A 21950-nucleotide genomic window follows, 5' to 3' on the forward strand; every position below is an offset into this window, starting at 1 on the left:
AGTGAAATGTTCAGCTATATTCATTAGGAAGACCCCTTTGGCAACTGTGTGAAGAATGAAATGGAGAGGGTAGAGCCTGGAGCTGTAGTTAAGAAGCTTTAATACTAATTCAAGTGAGATGATATGAAGGCTTGAACTAGGATCCTGAAAGTGTAAGTGGAAAGAATACAGATGTGAGAAGTACTCTGAAGATAGAATCAACAAGAACTTTAAATTGACTGGGTATTAGGGATTAGTAAGGGAGAAGGTAGTCAAGGCAACGGCAAGACTTTAAGCCTGGGAGACTGAGATGATATTGATGTCATCAGTAGAAATAAGGAAACTGGAAGAAAAGGCAGGATTGAGGGTTGGGAAAAAATGGGAATAAATTAAGTTTGGAACATGTTTAGTCAAAGTACAATATATAGGTGGAGATATTCAGAAGTCACCTGGAAATGTTCATATGGATGTAAGTAGAAAGATCAGCCCTGGATTCATCTGCAGAATAGTGATAAATGAAGCCATAGGAGAGAATCAAAGGAGGGGTTAAAGAGCTAGAAGACTGACTTGGAATTTAACTTGATCTCTAGACCCCTAAAGAAATTCCATAAAAGAATAACAATGCTAATGGAAAGAAAAAAAGGAAAATATAAACCACTGATAGTGAGCCATGACAAGAAAAAGCTTGAGGTCTATCTTAATTTCTGTCTTCAAGACTACAGGGATTTCATTTGAAGAATATTCCTTCAAATGAAGAATTTCAGATGAAGATTTCATATGAAGAATATAGAAATTGTCTCTTCCATATCCATGTAAGATCTATCCATTAAAGGAGAAAAAAAGTTTCCTAAGAATTAGTTGTTCAGTCATGTCTGATTCTTTGTGAACACATTTAAAGTTTTCTTGGCAAAGATATGGGAGTAGTTTGCCATTTCCTTCTCCAGCTCATTTTATAGATGAGGAACTAAGGCAAACAGGGTTAAGTGACTTGTCCAGGGTCACATAGCTATTAAGTGTCTGAGGCCAGACTTGAACTCATGGAGATGAGTCTTTCTGATGCTAAGCCCAGTGCTCTAGCCACTGTGCCACCTATCTGCCCAAGATTTAATTTAATTCCTAAGAATTGGAGCTATCAGAAAATAGAATGTCTTATGATATAATGAACTCTCCATCATTTAAAAGTCTTCAACTTAAGGTTATATGCCCATTTGCTAGTGGTGATACAGAGGGGATTAATATTTCAAGGAGAGACTGGACACTCTAAAGTGCCTTCAAAGACTAGAATTCCAAGAGGAAATTGCTTAAATTGCACCAAAAGAGATTATATTTAGCTACAGGGAGAATTTATTTGCTGTCTGAGTTATTTCAACAGCAGCAACACTATAATGGACTATAGGGAAATTATGTAAAGGTTCTATTGCTGGAGATTTTCTTGGCTATTCACTCAAATGAAGATAGAGTTTTTCCATCTATAACATCCTCTGTTCACTAAATTATATAATCAGATGGGAGACAAAAAAGAGAAGAGGGCAGGCAAGGGATATAAGGCAAGACAACTAAAGGATCAGAATAAACTTTCCAAAGGGCATGAAGAAAAAGTTGACAAGAAGATATAATATGAATGGCTCTGAGACCTGTTATGCCTTCTTCAAATTGAAAAGTCCAGCACCAAAAAGGGAAAGTAGTCCTCTCTCCATCTCCCAAAGGAAACTGCAAAACCTAATGAAAAACCACTCAAGTGACATTAAAAATGTACCACAAATAAACATAGACACTGGCACAGGAAATTAGAACTTGGGAAACTCACCCTGGAGGACACTCTGTCCCATGCCTGTTTTACTAGAGCTTGATCAAGTGACAATTTGCCATCTCTCCGTAGTGGCTGAATTAAAAGTTCGATCTGTTTCCTCTTCATTTCATACTGAATTCTGAAGTGCTTAAAGGACTAACAGAAAAAAAACCAGGAATAATAGGGCAATATGTCAAATGAGGAAAACCACACCATTTGACTCATTTGTGTTGATAGGAGAATCAGTCCTTCCTTAATAATACTTTCATACTTTTAATGATCTTTATATTATTCTCTCAGCAACTCTTGTCTATAGTTTTTCATGAATTTTCCACAGAGAACCAAATTAGTATTGATATAGTAATTTACAGACCTTAAATTACCTCTTCAGGCTAGTATTGATTGAATATAGTGTGTTTTAGCCCATTCAGTGTCACAGAAAGCATGACGTGAATTCTTTTGGAGGACACTGCTAGCATATAATGAATTCATTAACACAGGGACAGAATTTTTCAGCTTAGTATTAGACATAGTTGAGATTATTAATAAATGTTATATTTTTAATCACAAAAGTATTTTGTTATTTTTCCAATTACAAGTAAAGATAATTTTCAACATTTGTTTTTATAAGACTTTGAGTTCCAAATGTTTCTCCCTTCCTCCCTTCCCTCCCCTGCCCCCTCCCCAAGGCAGAAAAAAATCTGATATAGTTTATATATGTACAATCACATTAAACATTTCTTCATGAGTCATGCTATGAAAGAAATATCAGAACAAAAGGGAAAAACCTCAAAAACCAAAAAAGTAGAAAACGGTATGGTTCAATTTGCATTCAGATTCCTCAGTTCTTTTTTCTGGATGTGGAGATCATTTTCCATGATAAATCCTTTGGAACTGTCTTAGATCATTGTATTGCTGAGAAGAGTTGTCTATCACAGTTGATTATCGCATAATGTTGCTGTTACTGTGTATAATGTTCTTCTTGTTCCACTCACTTAAACTTGTTTTATTTCAGTATTTGGTTGAAAATTAGGCTTTCAAGAAATGAACTATCTTATATTTTTCTCAGTTTTACAGAGTAAATGATGTTTATGTAAGAGATGGTGTACTGAAGTCAAATTCATTAAAGTTGTATAGCATGTTAGCTATGAATTTACTTATGTATGTACATCATCTCATTGAATATCCAAATTTACCCTCATGTGGAAGACAAAGCAACTGTTATCCCTATATTGCAAATAAGGAACTGAGGCTCAGAAAAATCAAGTCCAAGATCACATAGTCAACTGGGGACTTCAGGTCTTTATCTACCCCATGTAAAACTGCTATAATAACAAAATCAATGGACTAGGAATAAAAAGATCTGTGTTTGAGCACTGTATGTGACATTCACTAAGTCAGTCTGAAAACACCCCATGATGTCACTGATACTCTGAAAATGAATGACCATCACCACCACTACCAACAAAAACAACAATCAATAAACATATATGAAGAACCTATTATGTGCCAGGCACTTTGCTGACCCTTATTGGGATTAGATATTCGGTAAATCATTTCAACTTTCTAAAACTCATTTGCCTCATCTGTCAAATGACACCAATTGTCTACCTCACAGGAGTGTTGTAAGAAAAGCTCAATTTAAAGTGTTTTACGATTGTATGATGATGGTAATGAAAATGAAACTAATACAATAAAGGTTATGGCTCATCTTTATTCAAATAGCAGTTTGCAAGCTGGGAACTTTTGTAAATGTTCAAATTGATCAGCCTAAATTCTGAATGACTGGACTGAATTTTAAAATAAATAGCTAATATTCATTTGCAAAAATGGAAGATTTAGACAGAGAAACTATATATAAAATCATAGCTTATTTGGACTATAACTTGACAGAATGTGACTTTAACATACTCATATAAAACCGTGAAACTTAAAAAATATGAAATAGCAATACATTTTAACATAAAATTTCAATGAAACTATGAAATAAAATAAATTTATTAGAAGTAGCTTCAACTATACATAAAACACTAAACTGGAAAACATTGTACATATGGTAATGAATGTAATATATTACACAGCAAACTAACAATGTCTCTAAATAAGATTCACAGTATGATTACTATTAAAATGAATGGGCTAAAATTGGGTTGCATTCTGTCAATATTAACCAGAGATATGGAGAAATTAGTGACCTTTATGTTAAGCTAAACAGGAAATACTAGGTGAGTTCTGTCTTCTGCAATAACTGCAATTTTATGAAACCCAATAAAGATCATGCAGGCAGTAAATTCATATGATGAACACTGGGTGGTGATAGTGAATAAAAGTTCATTGCACATTTTATCTTTCATTCCCTCCAAGGTAATATTAACTTTCAAAATATCTTAAAAGCTACATAAAAATAAATCCTTAGGGTGTTCATTTAACTTTTCTTTCAAAGAACCCTAGGCACTGGAGAATTAAAAGGATATAGAAGGTATCTGGTACAGTTTTGGTTGTGTTGTATATATAATTTTGATTTCATTTATGTAATGACTTTTGAAGTAATTTTTGTGGGTATGGGTATATAGTTGTGTGCCTGCACATGTGCATATATCTCCCTCAACAACCCAAAAGAAGTAAAGACTCTTTAAGAACAAGGATGAAACCTACCATTCTCTAGTTAGTGGGGACTTGGTAAATATTGTTTAACTATGCAGAGCAAGAAATAGTACAAAGCCCTAAACTCACACAGAATTTTTCCTTAATTGTTTACCTGCCAATTAAAAAAAAAACACAACTAAACACACAGATTTAAGGTTATATATGAACCTTAGTTACAAAAGGCATTTTGTGAAGTCAAAAATCACTTTTCTATATATTACCTGATATTTGTCCTGTAAACTTGCTTCTGTCATTTGTGCCCTTGTCATATCTCTTTCAAACTGTTCTATCCAAACTTTTGTTTCTCTTGGTACTAGTTTTTCTTCTCTCTGGAAAGAGGAAAATGTTTCTGTGTTGTTACATAGTTCCAACCTCACCTCCATACCCTCCCAAAAGGGGTTGTTTTAGCTTTTTAAAAAAAACACAAAATGGTTAAGTTAATCCCTTCAAAAATCTTATATTGTTGCTACAAATGGAATTTGTCTCAATTTCTTTTCACCTAATTCTAACTTATTATCAAGCATAACAATAACGGACATTCATATTTTAGGTCTAGTAGTGGTATCACTGAGTCAGGGGGCATGTATACAGTTCAGTTATTTTTCAGGAATAGTTCCTAATTGCTTTTCAGATTGGCAGCACCAATTCAGAGCTCCACCATCAGTGCTTTGACATGATGGTATTAGAGACACCTTAAGATGTATCAAGTGTTAAAGACTTGAGTGAGCAGAGCAGGGAGAATAATTTATACAAAAGAAAAACATAAATGCAAACAAATTTGAAAGATAAGAACTTTGATCAATGAAAGGAATAATCATACTTCCAGGGGCCCAATGCTGAAGCATACTGCCCACATCATGATAGAGAGGTGATGGATTCAAAATGCAAGGGGAAAAGATAAGGAAATAAGCATTTATATAGTTACTACTACATCCCACTGTGCTAAATACTATATAAATATTATCTCATTTGATGCTTATAACAATTCAGTGAAGTGTCATACAACTAGTTAAGTGTGTGAATGCAGCTCTTCTTACCTCCAGGCACAGTGTTCTATTCACTGCACCAGAATTGTCATACCTACTTGGAAAACACAGGAATTTGTTTTCCTTAAAGGATGATTTTTTTTACAAGGGTTCTGTTTTTCTACTTGTGGGGAAGAGGTGGGGAAAATGTTTATTTTTAAATAATAAAGTAAAATAAAAATTTTAATTTCCCCAAATATATAGGTAAATTTGTTCAACAGCCTTCTTATTATCAATATCAATTAAGACAAAAGACACCCTCAGATGATTTACCCATCATAAAGTATATCTAAGGCAGAGATCAAATGAAGGAGGCATTCTCTTTATATGGGAAAATACTTCAGATGCTCCAATTTGTAGTGCTTCTGATTGCCCGGAGATCTCCCAAATTGCAGATATTTCTTTTCCTTTTTTTTTTTTTTTTGGTGGGGCAATGAGGGGCAATGAGTGACTTGCCCAGGGTCAGGCTGGATTTGAACTCAGGTCCTCTTGAATCTAAGACCAGCGCTTTATCCACTGCGCTACCTAGCTGCCCCAGATATTTCTTAATAAAAGCCAACATGCATAGTAAAAATAAGTGAAAGAAGAATACCTGTTTAGATTATAATATACAGTTGGTTGGACAGTCCATAGAACTGGCTGATCAGCAAATATATCAAGGATAGCCACTGTAAGATTCATAATGAACCTGGCCCAGAACTGAATGGAAGGAGGAGTAGAACTATTTTTCTATTTGTGAAATAGTACCACGTTTTCGAAGACCCTAAACTTCTACCTGAAACAATGGCCCGTTGTTTTAATGTCAATATTCTTATGGTGATACCATAATGAATGTTGTTATTCAATTGTTTTTTCAGTGATATCCAACTCTTCATGACTCCATTTGGGGTTTTCTTGACAAAGGTACTATAGTGGCTTGCATTTCCTTCTCTAGCTCATTTTACAGATGAAGAAACTGAGGCAAACAGGATTAAGTAATTTGCCTAGGGTCACATAGCTAGTAAATGTCTGAGGCCAGATTTGAACTCATGAAGATGAGTTTTCTTGAGTCTAAGACTTAGCCCTCTATCCTCTGTGCTACCTAGCATCCATATAAATGTAAAGCATGTAATACCAGTCTCTAAGGGTTTAATGTTGCTAGTCATTCAAAGGGCAATGGAAAGACTCATGAGAATAACTAATGAATAACTATACAGGGGAACTGATAGAAAAGATTTTATCAAAAGAAAAAAAGAAAAGAAAAGATATTATCAGTCTTGCTGGAAAAGGGAGTAGCTATTTCTGTAGAGTGAACAGGAAATAAGTGATTGATGGTCTGGATGTTCCGTTAACATCCAAACAATACAGCAAGACCTAAAGGAAAGTCCCTAGCATAGTAGGTAGATGGACACCCTGGGGCTAATTTATGAGAGAACACACACAAGAATCACACAGGACCAGAAGGAGCCAGCAAGGTGGGAGCTACACCATTAGAAAGAGCAATTGCATTGATGAGATCATTTATCCATTGAAAGACTGAAATAATACTAGCCTATGTGGATATAAGGATTTTGCTTCAAATTAGCCCTTTCTTATCTAATGAAAGTTTTCAGTAAAAGTTATTCAAACATTAGAAAGAAAATAAAGGGGGAATTCCCCAAAGATTACTTGTTTGTCATATAAGGTTAAAAAGAAAGCTAAAGTACATGTTGTTACTGATCTCACACTTAAGGGCATTATTACTAGATATGCTTAGAAGCAATGTTTTAGAAGTTAAATTGAAGACTGCAAGTATGATTGTATCGAGAACACAGTTATGGATAGAATCCTGATGCTCTTCAGACAACTAAAATTATTGATTTTAAATCCTGAAACATATTCTATGGTTTTATGAATTTATGATTCTTTTTGCTAAATCATCAGGAAGAACAATGAGTAACATAGAATGCAAATTACATTATTTTGAACTTTTTTTTGGAACATTCAGCTGTATTCTTTGATATTACAATTCTCGCCCAATTATGTCATGTTTAGTTCGTCATAGTTCAAAAGAGCAGGATGTTAGAAAGTCTTAATGGCATTGTTTTGACAAGGGTTCTTAGCCTGGGAGTCTGTGGATAAAGTTTAAATAAATGAAAAAACAGGGGCAGCTAGGTGGCGCAGTGGATAGAGCACCGACTGTGGAGTCAGGAGGACCTGAGTTCAAATCCGGCCTCAGACACTTAACACTTACTAGCTGTGTGACCCTGGGCATGTCACTTAACCCCAATTGCCTTGCCAAAAAGAAAAAAAAAGACCTTATAAAAAATAAATAAATGAAAAAACAAATAAATAGATACATATATACATGCAGGCAGACATGTGCATATATACATATACATATATATATATAATATCTTTATTTTCTCTAACCTCTGATTGAAATATAAAATTTTCTTCAATTATAATTTTAAAATATATACTGAGAAAGCTTAGGCTTCACCAGATTTTCAAAGAGGTCTATCACAGAAAAAAAAAATAGGTTAAGAAATCCAGATTTAAAGTATATCCAAGGGGGCAGCTAGGTGGCACAGTGGATAAAGCTCTGGCCCTGGATTCAGGAGGACCTGAGTTCAAATCAGGCCTCAGACACTTGACACTTACTAGCTGTGTGACCCTGGGAAAGTCACTTAACCCTCACTGCCCTGACCAAAAAAAAAAAAAAAGAAATGAAATGGGAAAAAAGTATATTTATAATACTGGGTTTTTTTACACCATATTTACTCTCAATTTTTTTGTTGTTAAGTTGTTTCAATTGTTTCCGCCTTTCTGTGATACCATTTGGGGTTTTCTTAGAGATACTGGGGTGGTTTTCCATTTCCTTCTCCAGCTTATTTGACAGATGAGGAAAATGAGACAAAAAGAGTTAAGTGATTTGCCCAGGATTACACAGCTAGTCTATGTCTGAGGCCAGATTTGAACTCAGAAAGATGGGTCTTCCTGACACCAGGCCTGGCACTCTATCTACTGTGTCACCTAGCTACTAACTCTAAATTTACATTTTAAATATAGCTATCTATATCCTCCATATCTGTCTACATCTATATTTATATAATCTATATCTGGATATTATCTATAGTATCCGTATCTATATCATCATCTATGTCTATTGGTCTATAGCATAATATATATGTGTGTATGTGTACAGATATACATATATATATACATACATATAGAAAAGAAAGCTGTTAACCCTAGCTCGTGCTGTGGAATAAAGCATAATAGGCCAACCAGACATCCTTTATATGCCAAATTAAGAAAAAATCGTCAATTTATATACCTATTTATGTACATGTGTACACATATACCGCTAGACTTATACAATATTATTTATACAGCTATACAATTAAATCCTTTTAAGACTGTTTTTAATAAAAGGTTTTGCCACTCATCTACATCATTAATCAATCATGAACAACAAATGAATTGCATTTCATTATTAACTTATTTAACTGTTACATTCTTTTAATTAACACAAGTAGCATTTTTACTTGGCACAAATTAACATTTGTGATCAGAGCTGTGCATCTAAGGGAAATCAGACTATAAGTCACATTCAAGTTAATGGTTGAAAAAATATGGAACAGGTGAAAGGTTATTTCGCAATGTCCAACATAAAGCCACAACTATAGACCTTTTCTCTAATGACAACAACTTTTGTCATTTTACCTTCTTTTTTTCTAAATAGAAATCTTAGACTTCAATTTTGAATTTCACATTGATACCATGTTATCACTGATCCCATGTACAGAAAAAATTAAGTAAAAAACTAAGTAGAGTTGAAAATCACAATAAATATCCCTCAGTAACAATTTCTGAAATATCCCAGAAGAAATCAAATGTATTTTCCTTTTTTTTAAAAGTTACAAATAAAAGGCTATGACCAAATTACTCTTGGCAAGTAAAGAATCATTTGGGAGGTAAAGTGGATGTTTATTGTGGGGGTTCAGGGGCAGTGGGGACTATAACTATTGAAAAAAGCTCTAAGGTTTTATGTATTATATTTCTGCTCATATACATTAACAGAAGCATCACCTTATTTCTTTCCACATACTAAGGGATTAACTTACTGACCTAGAAAGACTATTAATGTTGGAGATAACAAAACCATAGAGATTCAGAAAGAGGGTAAGAAAGAAAATTAATTTGAGAAAAAAGACCTTCTAGGAACAAAATTACTACATAAAAGAATCTGATTTTCTGTATAATGTGGGGATAGGGGTTACATATGCCCAAGTTCCTGTAAAGCTATTGGATAGACAGAGCAGCACTCTGTGCATCTGGATTTAATGAGCTAGTATAAACCACAAACCTAGAATCCAGCCACAAGCATTTCCCCATTATAGCAAGAGAGCCAAACAGCAACCATATCAAGAGGCCCGAGGTAGAAGTATCAATCCCTGTCAGCAGCTGTGCCCACTAAAACTGTCTGCTGCTCCAGTGAGTAAAATCTGCTTTCTGTACCTATTTATGATTTAGGTATACTGGGAATCGTCTTCCTGAAAGGTGGCTGGCAAGAAATAGAATTAGTTCCCTGCAGCAACAGAGTTACATGAACTGAACATGACATGCCTATTTCACTTAAATGATTTTAGAAACACTGTTCAGACATGAACAACATGTACTCTGTATAGACTGATTTTCAGGGAATTGAATATGCATTCCACATGTCCTTTGTAAGTATTAAGTAAATAAAGATTCCCCCAAAATGGTAAATACATACAGATCCATAAACAGAACTCGAAAACATCTGAGCTTATGGAGAAAAATTCATTATCTTGGCTCCTAAATGTGGGTCTATGCCTACACAGGTGACCTGGGCCACCTTCTCTTCTCTGTGGATGACCTCATTGGATAGGTGGCAAAGTGGAAACAGTACTGACCCTGTAGTCAGGAAAACCCAGCCTTAGACACTTACTAGTTCTGCGACCATAGGCAAGTTGCTTGACATCTCTCATCCTCAGTTTCCCCTTCTGTAAAATGGATGGAATAATAGCACCTACCTCTGAGAGTTATTATAAAGATAAAATGAGGTCATATTTGTAAAGCTTTCCTCAAACCTTAAAATTTGATATGAATACTGGCTATGATTATTATTACTATCTATGTAGATAAGCCAGACCTGTATACCTACCCCTACTTTCTTTTCTTTTCTCTTTCTTTCTTTCTTTCTTTTTGTTCTTTTTTTGGGGCAATGAGGGTTAAGTGACTTTCCCAGGGTCACACAGCTAGAACATGTCAAGTGTCTGAGGTTGGATTTGAACTCAGGTCCTCCTGAATCCAGGGCTGGTGCTTTATCTACTGCACCACCTACCTGCCCCCCTCACCTTCTTTTCTGAACTCCATTCTTGCATCAATGACTGCCTATCAGACCTTCTGACCTTGCTGTCCTGTAAGCATTCAAATGTATTACACCTAAAACATAACTCATCTTTCCTCTCAAACCTAGACCTCTTACAAACATCCTTATTTCTAGACAGGACACCTCCTCACTTTCTAGTCACCTTGGTTCACAACCTTGGAATCATCCTTGATTTCATATTCTCCTCTCCCTTACAAAGGACATCAATTGTCAAATATCATCAATCTTTGATCTACAAACATCTCTTACATCTGTCCTTTTCCTCTACCCCTATGGCTACCATGCTAGTTTAGGACCTCATTCCATTTTTGTATCAGCCTCCTAACTGGTTTTTTGATCTTGAATCTCTCCCCAGCAACATATCCTCCAAACACCTATGAAAGTGCTATTTCCAAAACAGATATGACCATGTCACTGCCTTGCTTAATGAACTTCAGGCACATTCAAAGCCTTCACAACCCTGGTCCAAACTTAAGTTTTCAGGAATGTACTCCTTGCTCCTAACTCCCTCTTAGAATCCTAGCTTTCTAAAAATTCAGTTCAAACATGACTGCCCACATGACATCTTTCTGATTCCCCCATGGGCTTGTGTTTCTGTAAAAGAAAAAAAAAGTATTAAAGGTCTATTTTGTAGGATTTTTATTTATTACATTGTATATACTTATAGACATAGGTATTGTCTCTGCCAATGGAATAAAAGTTCCTTGAGAAAAAGTATTGGCTTATTTTTGTCTTCTTATCCCAAGTACCCAGCACAGTGACTACTATTAAGTCATCACTTAATAAATACTGGTTAATGCATTAACAATATAATGTGCACACTGGAAAATTTAGACATTTTTTCCCAATTCTTCATTACAACAATTTTTTCTACATTGAAGTCATTGTTTTGTATTTGTCCATGTAATGTCATGAAGCTATCACTTGACTGCAATATTGCATATTGGGAAACACTGATCATGCTTCCTTGAGCTTTTCCTTCCTCAGGTTGAACATGTCCATTTCCTTCAGGCTTTGATCTGAAGACATGTCTTTTAAACATAGGATTACTTTTGTTATTCTCTTTTGTAAACCTAAAAAAATGACTGACATACTACAAATTTATTAAATGACTGACATACTTCATTAAATTAAGTGTTTTAAATGGAGATGAGTACTTTTAGTTTGGGCTTGACCAATGATGAGCAAGAAGCAGATCACTTCATGGCTCTTACAAATCCTCTTCGTATATCTCCCAACATTATTTGGCCTATTTAATATGAACCTGATTCACTGTTTGCTTGCAGTCTATTATGAGCAATAATAATCTATCTCCAGTATCAGACTTGAGCATAGTGTAAAATCTAAATATTAAATGGAATTTTAAAAGCTTGGAATCATAGGGAAAGTTACAGTATTCTACCTAAATAATTACTTAACTTTTTGAAGAATGTAAATTGGGGATTTAATTGCTTTAGGAAAAGACTAATACAAGCTTTAAAAAAATAAGATAATGTGTCTGTCAACCTGAAAGAAACAAATGGAAACAGCATTCCCTATAATTGGTATAGTCCTCCAAATGTCCCTTGCCTGTAGATGATATTCTACCAATTACATCAAGTCCTAGATCATTTCAGGATCTAATTCAATGAGATCCATAATTATTCAAAGAGGTAAAAGTAGTAATCTATACAGAAACAAAAATAAATGCATGAAAAATGTCTATCCAATGCCTGGTGGATAAGTACATCAGTATATTTATTTGGGACAGGTACTACAGAGAGAAAATGAACTAGACCCAGACTTCAATATGAATAAGAGGAAAGGAGCAAGGGCTTTGGGGAGGTTGCACAGTACTATTTGTTTTTAATCCTAAGGTGTTCCTTGTACATAAAAATCCATCTGATTGCTACAAACAAACAATCTCCAAAGAATTAAGGTTATAGGAGACCCAAAGGCAATAAAATGCATGCTAAATGTAAGCTATGGTATATTTCCAATTAAGCCCTATCATCTATATGTGGAATAAGGAAGTTGTTTTAGGAAATATAATATGAAAAGTAGGTGAGTCAGTCATCTAGCAAAAGAAAAAAAAGAGAGAGAGAGAGAGAAAGTGAGAGATAGCCTGAGTGATTTGTACCAGGCTTGATCACAGTTTGCTATAAGTACTGTCTTCATTAATATTCAAAATATAAAAATCAATCACTTCCTTCATAAATTTAAAATACAATATTTTTAGGGCTGGACTCAAGATTTTGGTGGGCAAATAGTGACATGTATCATTTACATTACCAAACCATCATACTGTCTTTTCCCTCCTAAAAATATAATTTCCTATACGTGGTTACCTCTTTTATTCCTTATTCACAACAAAAAAAGCCTTTATCTTTAAAGCAAATTATGTCACCCTCCCCTTTGTTTCTCTCTATTCTTTATTCAGTTATGATTTAATTACATTCAACTATTATTTTATATTATTTTTAAAATAAAACAAATAGTATAGTTTTGTTTTTAAAACTACATATATACACACATGTACATATATGTACACATATACATAGATATACATACACACGTGTGTATATATACACACAACACACACACACACACATATATATATATATGGGCAGCTAAGTGATGCAATGGGTAGAGCACTGGGGGCCTGGAGTCAGGAAGATGTGAGCTCAAGTCCAGCCTCAGATACCTCCTATCTGTGTGACCCTGGGTAAGTCAGTTAACCCTGTTTGCCTCAGTTTTTTCATCTGTAAAATGAACTGTGAAGAAAATGGCTAAGCACTTCAGTATTTTTGCCAAGAAAACCCCAAAATAGGGTTCACAGAGTCAGACACAATTTAAAAATGACCGAAAAACAATATAGTTATATATGTGTGTGTCTATATATATACATTTATGTATAAAATACATGTGTATAAACAAAAATATAATACATATGTTTACATATGCATATAAATATATGTAATAGATACATACACATATAAAATATGTATATAAGATATATGTTTATATATATATGTATATACATATTTTTTGTTTAGTTTTGTTACAAAATACCTACATCATTTTCTTGTTCATCAGTGCCTGTGTTATGAACGTCAGGATAGTATTTCAGAAACTGGGCTACATAAGTCATAATAGACTTCTCATCTGGTTTGTCTACATCCACATCTGGAAAAACGCACAAAAATATTCATAGTTAATCAATAGTAACAATTCCAAGGGAATCATGGCTTTAAGCAATTTCACACAAAATGTAAGAAAAATGATATAATACAAACTTATTTTGCTAAAATCATTTATTTACACACATATTATAACAAAAACATCAATTTAAGTGAAGAAGAACATATGATTGCTCATCTAGTTTGTTTTTTAACCAACTCAGTGTAGCTAAGACAAGTTAGAAAGGCCATAACTTAGAAAAGAACTGAATTTTTAAAGGGAAAAATGCACAAATGAACATTTGGACAGGTGATGCATATCTCTTTTTACTAGTTCCCAGAATTATGAACACTTGGAATCTGATATTCTCTATGCTTGTACATTTGTCTAATTACTAAAGTATAAACTATTTGCAAGCTTCAGATCTAGATTAAAAATGCTGCACTTATTTTAGCCACAGGACTGAATGAAAAATTGTTGCAACACATGTGTAGTCTTAATCTTTTATTTCAGACAAAACCCTAAGATTCCTATAGTGGTTCCCATTCATGCTTTCACCTAATTCCATTCTCAGGAAGTTAACCACAGCAAGATTTGAGTTCTACCACACCCTCTGGAGCTGGGAGAGGAAGACCTGGTTATGGCAACGACTTGAACCAAGTCACTTTATTGAGACCTGGAAAAGACTTCCTGGTTGTGTAAGGGTATAGTGGAAAATTCTTAAGTGGCAAATTATTCATCCTCTGCCCTGAAGTCAGAGGGAAGTCACTGGGGATTCAGACTTTGAAAGTGGAAGATACAGCAGCCTATACTGGAAAATCCCTAAGATATCTCTATAGTTATACATTTAGGACCTAATTTTCCACTCTTCATCTATGACCACTAACAGGTCAATAATTCACAAAGATCTAGAATAAAATGTCATTTTAAATAAAACTAATGTTGTACTTGGAGATTCATCCCAAGGAAACTTTGATTCAATTTATAAGTACCTAGTGATATAATTATTGCCAAAAGCCAATGATCTGGTTTAGGGAGAGAGTAGATGGAAAGATAAAAAGAGAGTAGACTACAGTCTTTAAGAATTTTGGCATATTTTATTAATAATAAACTGTTTTATTTATAGTTTGGGGTTCTAATTTTTATCCCTCTTTCTCTCTCTTCACTACCCCTCCCTGAGGCAGCCAGCAATCAGATATGGGTTGCACATGTATGATTATGTAAAACATTACCATGTTTGTCATTTTGTACAAGCAAACTTGATTAAAAGAAAAAAATGAAAGTGAAAAATAGCATGCTTCATTCTGTTCCATCAATATCAGTTCCTTCTTTGGAGGTGGATAGGATGTTTCATCAATTGTCATTTGGGATTGTCTTGAATCACTGTATTGTTGAGAATAGTCAAGTCATTCACAGTTCTTCATCAAGCAATATTGCTATCTCTGTGTACAATGTTCTCTTGGCTCTGCTCACTTCACAATACATAATTTCATACATGTCTTTCTAGGCCTTTCTGAAGGAATTCTGCTTGTCATTTCTTATAGCACAATAATATTCTATCACCATCACATACCAAGGTTTATTTAGCCATTCCTCAATTTATGGGTATTCTTTTGATTTCCAATTCTTAACCACCACAAAAAGAGCTGCTATAAATATTTTTGTACAAATAGGGCTTTTTCTCCTTTTGGGGATATCTTTGAGATGTAAACCTAGCAATGGTAATGCTGGATTAAAGGGTGTGCACAGTTCTATAGCCCTTTGGGCTTAGCTCCAAATTGTTCTCTAGAATGGTTGGATCTTTTCACAACTCCACCAACAGTGGATTAGTGTCCCAGCTTTCCCACATTCCCCCCACAACATCCAATATTTTACGTTTTTATTATATTTGCCACACTGACAGTTGTGAGATGATACCTCAGAGTTGTTTTAATTTGCATTTCTCTGATCAATAATGATCTAGAGCATTTTATATGATTATAGATAGCTTTGATTTCTTTGCCTTAAAACTGCCTGTTCATATCCTTTGACCATTTATCAACTGGAGAATGACTTGTATTTTTATAAATTTGACTCAGTTCTCTATATATTTGAGAAATGAGGCCTTTATCAGGATATTTGTTTCAAAAATTCTTTCCCATTTTCTACTTCTCCTGTAATCTTGGTTACATTAGTTTTTTTGTTCAAAAGCTTTTAAATTTTATACAATCAAAATAATCTTTTTACATTTAATTTTATTTTCTATTTCTTCTTTGGTCCTAAATTCTTCCCCTGCCCATAAATCTGACAGATAAATAATTCCATACTCCCTTAATTTGCTTATGGTATCATCCTTTATGTGTAAATCATATACCCATTTTGACCTTATTTTAGTATATGGTGTGAGATGTTGGCCTATACTTAGTTTCTGCCATATTATTTTCTAGTTTTCCCAGCAATATGTGTTAAGCAATGAGTTTTGTTCCAAAAGCTTGAATCTTTGGGTTTATCATATACTAGATTACTATAGTCATTTACTATAGTGTAATTTCTATCTATTCTATTCCACTGATCTACCTCTTATTTCTTAGCCAGTACCAGATTGTTTTGATAATTACTGATTTATAATACAGTTTGATATCTGGTACTGCTAGACCACTGGTATCTCTTTTTTAAAATCCCTTTTCATAGAACACATGTTGCTCCTGTTGTGTTAAAAAAACTCAGTCGTTGATCAATAATATTGATAAAGATGTGCTTTCTTATGAATATCTGTAAATTACTTTTTTTTTTGTGGGGCAATGGGGGTTAAGTGACTTGCCCAGGGTCACACAGCTAGTAATTGTCAAGTGTCTGAGGCCAGATTTGAACTCAGGTACTCCTGAATCCAGGGCTGGTGCTTTATCCACTGCGCCACCTAGCCACCCCCTGTAAATTACTTTTTATGACCTGAGTGTGGTATAAAGAAAGGTATCTTTCTCACTGCATTATTCTAAAAACAAGTCTATAGTTGTCACTGAGACCTCCCATCCCTCCATAATTTCTTGTTCTTGTTACTCCTGCTCTTTATTTCACTTTCTTACCTTCACAGTCTTGACCTTGCATTTGAAGAGTTAAATTGTATACAGTCCTGTATCCTTGAATCCTATGTCTCTTTGTTGTATTTCCACTTACTTGTAGCAAAACTCCACTCTTAGCTTGGCCTCACCATGTACCTCCTCTGCTCTTATTAAAAAACCACTTGAATGCTAATGTCCTGCTCTAATGTACTATTTGAACACTGCTGGAGGAAGTCATGCAAACATGCCAGCAGAGTCTACTACAATTTATTTCAAAGGCTCTTGCTTTTGGACAATAATTTTTTTATTCGTCCCTGATTGATCAAGGCCTTACATCATGTCTTCTCACTTCCTTCTAGGCAGAGCATCTCCTACTTTAAAGAGAAAATAGTGGCTATCTCACTTGAGTTCTATCTTTTCCCCTATTCCATAACTCAAAACATTCTACACTTTCCCCCATTCTCTCCCACTTTCAACTAGGCTCTGACAAAAATTTGGTCCTCTTTTTCAGGACCAAAACTTTTAATTATGTCTGTGATCCTATCATATTTTATCTTCTTGGGAACTTACTGCCTTAACTATTTTCCTGCCTCTGTCTTTAGTATTTTCTCATTGGCAATTAGGTTTTCCAGTAGATAGAACACTGGGCCTGGAGCAAAGAAGATCTGAGTTCTAATCCCAAATTCAGACACTTACTAGGTATGTGACCATGTGCAAGTCATTTAACCTCTGTTTGCCTAAATCCACTGAAGAGGAAATGGTAAACCACTCCGGTATCTTTGCCAAAAAAAACCCCATGGACAGTACTGGCATGCTCTGGTCCACAGGGTCACAAAGACTTAGATACAACTGAAGGTCTAAACAACAAATTATTGGTTCCTTCCCTGCTGTGTATAAATACGCCCAATTCTTACCACCCTTAAAAAAACTTCACTTGACCCTACCATTACTTCAAGCCTTCACTACCTATTTTTTTGCTTTTCACAGAATATACTCTGATAAATTCATTCCTCTATCCCCACTCCTCAACCCCTTGCAACCTGGCTTCTTAACCCCATTATTCCACCAAAGTTTCTTTCTAAAAGTTCACCAATATTTATCTGCTAAATTAAATTACCTTTTCTCATTCCTTATTCTCTTTGATCTCTTTTATGATTCTGACATTGTTAACAAGCCTACTTCCTGGATATTTATTACTCCCTTGGCTTTCACGACACTGCTCTCTTTATTCTTTGCTCTCTACATGACTACCCTTCCTTCTCATTTGCTGGTTCATCATGCTTCCCAGCTAATGAAGTAAAGGCATGTCCACAAGATTCTATTCTGAACTCTCTTCTCTTCCTTCTTCATACACTCTCCATAAGTGATACCAACAGCTCTTGTGCATTAAATTATAAGCTATAGGAAGATGATTCCCAGATCTAAAGACCTAGCCTTAATCTTTCTCAATTCCAGTCCTACATCACAAACTGCCTCTTGGTCATCTCCATTCAAAAGTTCTGTCAGTATCAAACTTAATTTTTCTAAAAATGGAATATGCTATTTGGCTCCCACCTTCTTTTCCTAAATTATTTCATACTACTCCTCTTCCCCTACTCTACCTTTCACATGAACTGGTTTAACTGTCTTCTCAATTTGACATTCCACTTTCTTTCCCTTTGCCTTTGTACATGCTGTCTGCTAAGGCAGGAATTAATTCCCTTCATCTCTTGAAATCTCTAGCTCATTTCAAAGATCAGTTCAGGTACTACTGAATATGTAAAGTCTTCCCTGATCCTCTCTCCCCTAGTTGTTGTTACACTTTACCTCCTTGAATTATCTTGTATTCATGTATGTATGTGACAGCTATGCCCCTTCCCACTCTGCCCACTAAGGTAAGGATTATATATTTTTTGGTCTTTATATTCTCAGTGTTTATCACATTGTCTTTTATATAATAGAAGCTTAATGAAATATTGTTGAATTGAATTGAATTTTAAGTGCACAAGTTATTAAAGGAGTGTTCTACTGACCAGATAACTTTATTCTACTTACAAAGGACCATAACTGAAAAACAGTCACCTAGGGTAGTAGAAACATCTGGCTTAATATATTTTATTAATAATTAGCATTTCTATAGTATTTTAAAGTTTGCAAAATACTTTACATGTTTTCTTTCTTTATTTATAGCCATTTTCAGTAACAAAAGGATGACGTATTTATACTACTAGAGTATTTATCAGAGACTGTAACTTCATGATGCCAATCAGTTTAGAGGTAGGATAAAAAAGCCCAACATACCTTCAGGATCTAGAAGTCTTGGGATTCCTAATTCTGTTTCAGCAATAGTGAAAGCTTCTTCCAAGTTTTCCCTGTTAGGTCTTCCTTTCACTTTTTCCAAGTCCACTAGCTCTGGCCGAATAGCATGAATAACGGAATGAAATGCCACACCGCTTCTCCAACTTCGTCCAAAATCTTTTACTTCGATCCCAACCTGCCTTGATATGTTTAAATAAAAATGACAAAGAAAAAAGAGAAGGGGAAAAATAATAGAAAAGAATGAGAAGGGAAAGGGAATAGAGAGGGAAAGAGAAAGAAAAAAGAAAAAGGAATAGAAAAGGAAAGAAAAAAGAAATTTGTTGGTCCATTTATTTGGAAATAACATAGTTTTTTGAACAACAGACAATAGTGAATACTGTTTCATGCAAGTACGTTGTTCTTCAATATAAATAATATGCAGACTTGCTTCACCAATCACATCTTCTGAGATAAAAAAATCACTATTTTCATAAATATTAAAATGTAGTATTTTAGTTAAAAGTATTATTTTTACAAGAAAATAAATATATCAAATTCCTTCATTTAGGTTTTACTTTCCTTGATTTTCCATCAGTTTAGTTACAAGTTTAAGACTATATTTCCATAATATCTGTTTTTATTTGCTTATCTGTTGTTGTTTAAAAAGAAAAAAAAACGTTAAAAGAAAAGGAAGTTGGGCAAAAGAAGCTAAGAAAATGTGAATAGAGAGGAGTGAAAGCAACAATACTCCAAATTAGGGTAAGTCGTCATTATATGATTTTCTAAGACAAACTTCCTAACATAAGCAAAATGTGATTATGAAGTAGGGTCACCAATATTTTAACAAGCATGACTGCTGCCTCCCCTTTCAAAGTTATAATCATGGAAGAATATGCATTTTTTCCTAAAAAGCACTGCAATTTCATGAAACCTTTATGTAACTCCACTCTCACCAATGCCTTCAGAGACAGTCACATATTTTTTTAATATCTTCAATGATGGCAAATCTTTATCCTTTGATGGTGAGTTTGGCTTTTGGAAATAGTAAAAAAAATTGCTTAGAGTGCAAATCTAAGTAAAATGAAAGGGTTTTGTTGTTAAAAAAAGATGTGCAGCAATTAAATAATGTGACTGGTTCAGTTTCTTGGTGGTTCATAAATTTGCTGTGAGGGCAATTCTCAACAAAAGTGTTGAAAAATGTTTTGGCATCCCTTGTAATGTTGGTTACATTAGTTTTGTTTGTGCAAAAACTTTTTAATTTTATATAATCAAAATTATCTATTTTACATTTTGCTTTACTCTTTATATATTCTTTGGTTCTAAATTCTTCTGCCTATAAATCTGACAGATAAATGATTCCATACTCTCTTAATCTGCACATGGTATTATCCTTTATGTGTAAATCATGTACGCATTTTGACCTTATTTTAGGATACAGTGTCAGATGTTGATCTATACATAGTTTCCATCATACTGTTTCTGAGTTTTCCCAAAACTATAAATAAAAATGTTTATTACTTTAAAAAATATTTTGAGCAATAGCAACATCACTGAAATAAGTCCAAAGTTAATGTCCTGAAGCTGACTTTAAAGGATCATACTATTTAAGGCAAATTAATGTTGGTATATTTGTCTATTTTAAAATCGGTCTACTTATTATATAGTTATACCTGATATACATGGGATATAATATTACCTCTTCCTGAACTAGATCATCCAATTTCTTTAAAGTGCAAGTCAAAATATGTGATGACTACAATGGTTATAAGAATAGATTGCTTCCTAAAAATGTTGTCTGATACTCTTAGCAAAATTAAAGTTGAAATATTGTGTGCATATGCCACTTTAAACAGTGTTTAGCCAATGCATTCAAAAGACATTAAAATTATTTGTGCTGAAATAATTTCTATTCAATTAATTTATTTATTAACTCTACAGATGAATAAATACTGTTTTCAATAAACTCAAGCATACCAGCACTATCCCCTCCTATAGTGTTTTGGCGCACACTTTAAGGTTTACTGTTTTTTCTTCTCCTTTACATAGAGAATTTTACAATTTGTTATGTCAGTAACCTGAAGGCATAGTTTATTACTCCATACTTCTTACAGAGGAACAGACCATCTGTGTCATTTATTTCTTTGTTCACTTTATTTAACCATTCATTCATGAGTTTCTCATATATTTTCTGATTTTGCCAAATTGCATCAAATTAAAACTTTCAAATCCACCACTTTTCTTCATTGCTCTACACTAATTCTCCAAGTTTCTTTGAGCCTAGTTAGCCTAGACAACAAACAGAAATGGATTCAGACTTAGACTGTCTCACTTGGTAAGGCCTTCTAGACCATAAACTATGTAGGCCTAGGCTTCAAGCCCCCAATTAAAACTTCAAAACACTCTATAAAGAGGCTTCTGAAAAGAACTTTAGCAAAGTCTATTCAATATGTAGCTTCACATTTTTTCTATATTACATTCCAAATGGCAGGAAATGTTCTCTTCTTGAGGGTATGTTTTTTTCTTTTTCTTTTTTCAAAAGATGTTTATGTTCTAAAACTTTTCTGTAAGATTTTAGTTTGTTAAAAAAAATTTATATGAAAAGGTTTCTCTACATTCATGATTATATCATACTAGGATTTGGCTTCTAGAATTGATAT

General features: G+C 34.1%; 1 protein-coding gene across 1 annotated transcript in view; it reads right to left on the reverse strand.

Annotated features, from left to right (window-relative positions):
- The window catches only part of SYNE1 (spectrin repeat containing nuclear envelope protein 1), a 583464-nt gene that overhangs the window by 407891 nt on the left and 153623 nt on the right, over positions 1 to 21950 (reverse strand). Inside the window, 4 exon segments of the mRNA XM_044001388.1 lie at positions 1787 to 1924; positions 4636 to 4743; positions 13875 to 13984; positions 19297 to 19493. Of these exon segments, the coding sequence (XP_043857323.1) occupies positions 1787 to 1924; positions 4636 to 4743; positions 13875 to 13984; positions 19297 to 19493 (553 nt within the window).

Source organism: Dromiciops gliroides, chromosome 4 (assembly GCF_019393635.1).
Source record: "Dromiciops gliroides isolate mDroGli1 chromosome 4, mDroGli1.pri, whole genome shotgun sequence".
NCBI classification, from domain to species: Eukaryota; Metazoa; Chordata; class Mammalia; order Microbiotheria; family Microbiotheriidae; genus Dromiciops; species Dromiciops gliroides.